This window comes from Verticillium alfalfae, genomic scaffold, assembly GCF_000150825.1.
Source record: "Verticillium alfalfae VaMs.102 supercont1.5 genomic scaffold, whole genome shotgun sequence".
NCBI lineage: Eukaryota > Fungi > Ascomycota > Sordariomycetes > Glomerellales > Plectosphaerellaceae > Verticillium > Verticillium alfalfae.
Window position 1 is genome coordinate 964,109 of NW_003315034.1, and position 6,320 is coordinate 970,428.

Here is a 6,320-nt window from a genome sequence, read left to right on the forward strand (position 1 = left end):
CGTGCCCTTGTAGATGGGCCCGCCCTGGGCGGCGGGGTGGGAGAGGGGGTCGGAGAGGGAGTGGGATTGCAGCTGGAGTCGGATCTTGACGACGTCGAGGGGCGCGATGACGAAGCTGTAGGCGAGACATCGTTAGAGTAGTCCGAGAAGAGGCAGTCACTGAGGAGGTGGAAGAGGCTCACCGTGAGACGAGGCCGGCTGTCGCACCGGCCATGACGACCTGGAGCTTGGATCCCTCATCCTTGAGGCGTGTTGCGCTCGAGGACATTCATCCGGGTCTCCTATTGTGGCCGCTAGGAGCGCGGCGGAGGGCAGGGAGGGTTGTTGGTTTGGGGCTTTGGACCCAGGCGTGGGTGCCGCACAGCGTGAGTGCCGCACAGCGTGAGCCGGAGATTCGAGCTGTGTGATGATGATAATGCTGGAACGGTCGATTGTTTAATGAAATGGAACACTGGCCTCGTAGAATGGCATGCAATTGCAATGGAGGAGCTGATGGTAATGACTGAGGTGGTGACTGCAGGAAGTTGTCGCGTGCCAATGTGTTCCTGCAATGGCAAAATCAGTCACACTTCCCTTCTTTCCTTATCCTCTTATCGCAGGACCCCTGGAATTCGTGACGACATGGCCACGAGATGCGGTAAATGGACGCGGTACACGGCGCCAGGCGCATAGTAGCGGTTATTGTCCCGCTACAGGCCGCTGTTTCTTCCGTCAGCTACGGCGGGCTAGAAGGGCCAGACGCCAGGTTGACCCGCCATGACCACGTCCCTGTGCAGAGGCGTTGTGTTCTTCCGTCCACTGAAGGGAAGGGCTGGAGGAATGTGCCGAACCCAGTTCCGAAGCACCGCGATTCCGGGTCGCTAAACAGCCTGTTCATGGGTAGTGACATTCTATGATGCGTTGGATAATTCGTTTCAAACAGAGTTCTGCAAGTTCATGGAGTCTTCCGAAGCAAATGATGCTGGCACAGCGTCAGGCAGGCAGTCAAGTTGGTAACCAGGCAAGAAACCAGGCAAGAAAGCAAATAGCATCGCAATGCATGCGGTGCAGTGCATAGCAGCGCATCGTGAGATTCACAAGCCAAAGCCAAAACCATCGAGAACCTGGCGCCTGGAGTTCGATTCCCGGCTACGCATTCAGGTCCCCAACAGCACCTACTGCACCTAACGCACCTAAGCCCCGCCGCACGAGCCAGGTCCCGCACCCCACTTTGGCCATAACCGCAATTCTTCACCCGCTCACTGGCTCCTCTCGTCCGAAACCAGGACGCCCCGCGGCGCCTCATTGGCTCGAGGCACACCACCTGTGACCGCAGACCTCAGCGAAAGAGGGAAGCAGGGACCCAGCAGACCCATCAGGCGCGGACCAGAGGGAGTTGCCCTCGAGCCTTTTGCAGTGCGACGCCAAACTCGGGCAGGAGCCATGCGAGATGAGACGAGACGACATCTCTTGCTCTCGTTCTCTCTCTCTCTCTCTCTCTCTCTCTCTCTCCTTGCCTTCTCAAGCTTCTCGTCACTCACCTTCCTTCTCTGCCTTGCATCATCATCACGTACCTAGGTGCTCCATCCTCACAACCAGAGCTTGCTTTCGTGCGCCACGACGCCAGACCTGCGACGCCAGACAGACAGACTCTTCCTTTTCCGTTGGTCGACGGCTCACGAAGCATGTGCATGTGACACCCGCGCCCACCACCACGCAGTCCTCGACATCACCACTGCCTCCCTCCGTCACTAACTTTTGGATACCCCTCTCTGAACCGTCTCATCCTGTTTGCCCTCCTCCTCCTCCTCCTCCTCCTCCTCCTCCACAAACACCTCGCATTCGGCATCAAGCGCCTCGCATCCGCCGTCAAAACACCACCTCCATCATGTCTTCCAGAGTCGAGATGCCAAACATCGGCGCCCTGCTGGCCCCCATCCTGCCCGCTCTCCCTGCCGCCGCCGTCTCAAAACAGCCCGCCATCGGTGTCCTGCCCCTGCTCTCCCCCATTCTGAGGCAAAGAGTCCAGCTTCTTGGCCTCAACAGCACAGAGCCCTGGCTTCGTCTGCTCAGCTACGATGCCGCCAAAACGGCCCGTCTCTCCGAGGTCGTCCAGAGCGGCCGTCTCGAGCCTCACCAGGTATCCGGTGAGGTCGAGGTCGACTGGGAGTATGATGCCAAGACGAAGTACCGCCGTCTCGATCTCGAAACCCTCAACGCCTTTGTGGTCCTGGAGGAGCTCGAGCTCGCCTTTAAGCTCGTGTACTGCGTTGGCGACCAGGATGGCGGCGGCGATGGGTGGAGGGTCGGAGAGGTCACGGTCGCCGAGAAGCCGAACCCTTTTGCAGAGTTCGCCGGCCACTCGACCATGGCAGAGGCCGACAAGGCCTTCGAGGAGGGCAGGGCGGCACCTGCGGCGGCGTCGGTCACGCCAGGCTTCTCCGGCACGCCCGACATGGACGACGGCAACGACGACTACTGGAACCAGTACAACGAGACGCCCGCCTGGTCACCGGCTCCCCAGCGATCTCCCGCGCCCCTGGCGCCCCAGCCCTCCTCGCACCTCGGCATGTTCCGCACCGACTCGGCGGAGGACAGCTACTACGCCCAGTATGACGATGTGCAGCCAGCCATGGACAACCACGACCCCGACGAGGAGCCGCTCGCCCAGTCGCAGCAGCAGCCCGAGGTATCGCCACCTGCCCGCATGCTCGTCCAGCCCCAGGCCGAGAAGCCTGCGAGCCCCGGCCCCGATCTCGAGGCCGAGCGACGCTCCGCTCAGGTGCTGCATCCGCGCCCGGCGTCGAGCGCCAGCAGCAACGGCAGCCGCACCGTCGAGCGCTTCGAGGAGATGGCCGGCAGGCAGGAGGCCAGCGGCTTTGCCATCAAGCAGCACGTGTCCAAGAGCATTCGCAGCTTGTGGCAGCTGTCGCAGGCCTCGGGTATCGACCGCGACGATTTCGAGAGGCTCGTGCAGAACGAGCTCGATCTCGCCCACATGACGCAGGATTCATGAGTGGTATTCGTCGAGTCGCAAACCGTGTGAAGGGACAGTCATTCGAAGCATGGGTGCGTGAAACGTTTTTCATTCGAAAGGCGGGCAGGGAAATTGTCATGAGGATCTAGGCGGCTGCCTTGTAGAAGTAGGATATCCCCCTTGTGCTTTGGCTTACGATTGGCATACGCGCTGCGCTGGTGTTTGGGGATCTCCGATGCATTGTCCGGGATCGTGGGCGTATGTGCGTCACGTTTGGCGTTTGGGTGTTTTCTGGGGGTCAATAGCTCAATACAGACCAGTATTAGGACAGCATTCAAGACAACAGGCCGAAGAACGGATGTGAAGACGGGCGATAAAAACCATAAATAGGTTCTCGGAGAAGCGACGGAATCCCAACTGATTCCCGTCAACCATGGTGCGATCTGACAGCGAGACACGGTGGGTCCATGCAAGCTGTTGGCGACAGCGTCGGCGTGCTTGGCGACCTGCCAACATTGATTCAACCGAGTCTCAATTACTTCAGACTAAAAGATAACTTTTCATGAGATCTGCATTCAGTGCCGACGACGACAGCAACGCCATGCTACAAGACTATATCGGTGAAGAACTCGTAAGTCCTATTTGAGAGGCACGGATGAGCATCACATACCGGAGAAGACCAAGCTGTCACAAAGAACCAGCCAGCGCCGGCCTTGATCTCTGCCCATTCTGCAGCAGCACCGAGACCTTCAAGGTCTGACACTAGAGGCTGTCAGTTGTGGTGGTAGAAGGCTCTGGACCCTTTCTATTTGTTGATGGATCCGATACCTCGTCCTTCTCCCAATCCCCAAGCCCCGCGTTCTCGAACGAGAAGAAGAGCCTAAAGCCCTGTGCATGGGAAATCGCTTATGCTTGTTGAATTGCAACACTAGCCTGCTCGTCCCTCGTGATGTTCCGTGGAACACCTGTGAGCATGCAGGAGACCCTGCGGAGCCACGGGCAAAGGGGCTAAAGGCTACGAGAACGTATATGCAAGGATTTCGGAGAGCTCCTAAGCTACGGAGGGCCAGTATTGACATCTATGACGACCTCCTGCCCATACTCTATTGCCTGCGGACCCCGCGTGGAAAAGCCTCTTCACTCTGCTTAGTAGCTCCGCAGGGCCACCTAGCACTTCAGAGAAGATGCCTGCTACTCTCGAGTTGACGCATCTTGCGCTGCGGTCTTTGCCCGTTTCAAAGCAAAAGTTCAATGACGTGCTGCCATTTCCACCTGATCTCGGTCGACTTCGCGACACTCAGAAAGCATAATGAATTAGCAACTTTTAAGTAGACTTCCAGTTCAGAATGAATATGCAATGGCCTCAAATTCATTCGCGGAAGACATGCAAGCCATCTTTTTCCGGAACAGTTTGTCCTCAGTCAACACTGAAAGCTAAGGAATCTAGCTTGTGAGAAGCGGCCAGGGGTTTAAGATCCACGTGAGCAACATATTGGGCCTGCCCGACTATCTGTGGGGTTCAGCTTGCGCGCTGCCTAGAAATCAGTGCCTTGAGGTTGACAAGCTCTTCATTTTCGGCCTCCAAGGTCCTGACTGATGCCATGATGATTTCATCATCAGGAAAGTCATTTTCGGCGTTCTTCAGGAAAATGTCAGGTCACGGCCTGCATCAGCAACAGTACCAAGGCTGACGAAGCACACCATTCCGTACCCTGCTTTCAAGAAATGGAAATGTCAGCTTTATGATGACTACACAAAGTTTACACAGAGCCCAGATGGCTCCGGACCTTCAAACGTAGTGATTGGCCCAAAAGATTTCTTTTTCGTGACATCGTTTCTGCGGGAAGAGATGTGCACTGGGTTTCGTCTTCCAGTACTTGGGATCGCAGACGCTTCGCGTCGGTGCTGATTTGTGTCTTTCTTTGGACTAACCTGCAGGTCCGTTCCGGGTCTTGTGACAAAAACCTTATGTGCATGCTGATAAAAAGTTATAAGTCATGAAACACAACGACATGGAAATATCTCATCTATGTTTCTTCGACAGACAACCTACCTCAGTAAGATGACAGCCAAAAGCTACAGTATAGATTTGCATGCAAACATGAGATGAGTGCCATCCTTTCGAATAGACCATGTGCTACAACTTTCAAGATCGGCGCGCATCCATCTAGGAATGTCAAGTTTGAATCCTCATAACCTTTTTCGGAGTGTCGCAACGCCACACGACCTTTAAGGGGCTAGGATCCACAGAAATTGTTCCGTTGACGGCTTGAGATCAGACCCGGCGTTCAAAAAAACTGATAGATCAGATATATAACTTGTCATGTTCTAAGGCGCACGCCTAAAACAGATATCCGAGATGAGGAGGCCTGCCTTCCTGCGATGTTGCCACTAGTGGGTCGGAGTATGGATGACGGAATGTTCTTACGATGTGAATACATACCATATAGCATTGAGGTAGCTGCTTGCTGTTGAGATGCTGTCGCTTTCTGTCGCACACTTAATTTCGCAGCACGAGGTGGCCCACCAAGCTGTTTTGGGAAGGGGATGATCGTGCGTCCTCGATGCAGTCCTTCCTGCCTACGCAGATAGTCCTTGGTTGATGACCCAAACACCTGTTCACTTGAGTGGTGCTGCTATGAGAAAATGTCCTTCCCATTCGGCTTAGACGTTTTTTTTCCCGTCGCGTCGAGAACGCGCGAGATCGTAGTGTACTGCCTACTAACGAGAAGTCTTGCACTGCCTCATCGTGGGATGGCCGGGAAGACGGCCAACAGTCGTCTTCGTTCGACTTCTCACCATTTTGAGACATTCTTGGCAAGCTTTACCCCAACAGACGACGCCACAAAGCGCTCAGGATCGCGAACATCTACAGAACCAACTGCCCATGCAGATCTTCGCCCGAGTCCACAAGTAGCCGCGATCCAATGTCACGTTCTTCGAAGCCACAGGGTCTTCGAGCGAGATGCTACAATCTCGACGGCTGTAAAATAATCATTCTTCGAGACTGTAGGTTCACAGAGGGGCAGCACGCCGTTCGAGGCCTTGCTGCCGGATTTACGATCACTGCGTACAAGTACTTTCTCTGGAGTGAGACAAGGTGGATCATGATCAGCACATCCGCTGCTTCAAGCGGGTTTCTGTCTCAGATTGAACAACGAGACAATGTGCCCAACCATGCTTCGGGTGCTGCCGATCGAGATCACAATAGGGGGGGTTGCAGGCCTCCAGGGATATGAGGGGGAAGGATTGACTCCATTCTGCGGTGTGAAGTTCAGAAACTGGGAGAAACGTAACAGAGCTCGAGAATTCCATGAAAGATGTCCTGCATTATGGCTGTGTCATGTTGAAGGCTTTCAACGAA

General features: G+C 55.3%; 2 protein-coding genes across 2 annotated transcripts; one reads left to right on the forward strand and one right to left on the reverse strand.

The window, feature by feature from the left end:
* Positions 1-178: 178 nt before the first annotated feature.
* VDBG_04621 (conserved hypothetical protein) lies at positions 179-268 on the reverse strand (the record flags this gene model as incomplete). Its single annotated transcript, XM_003004969.1, has 1 exon — positions 179-268. One exon carries the CDS (start codon positions 266-268, stop codon positions 179-181), a length of 90 nt encoding a protein of 29 aa, XP_003005015.1.
* A 1,599-nt stretch (positions 269-1,867) lies between these two features.
* VDBG_04622 (conserved hypothetical protein) lies at positions 1,868-2,995 on the forward strand (the record flags this gene model as incomplete). The annotated part of the gene is made up of 1 exon (XM_003004970.1): positions 1,868-2,995. The coding sequence occupies one exon, from the start codon at positions 1,868-1,870 to the stop codon at positions 2,993-2,995; it is 1,128 nt and encodes a 375-aa protein (XP_003005016.1).
* Positions 2,996-6,320: the final 3,325 nt, after the last annotated feature.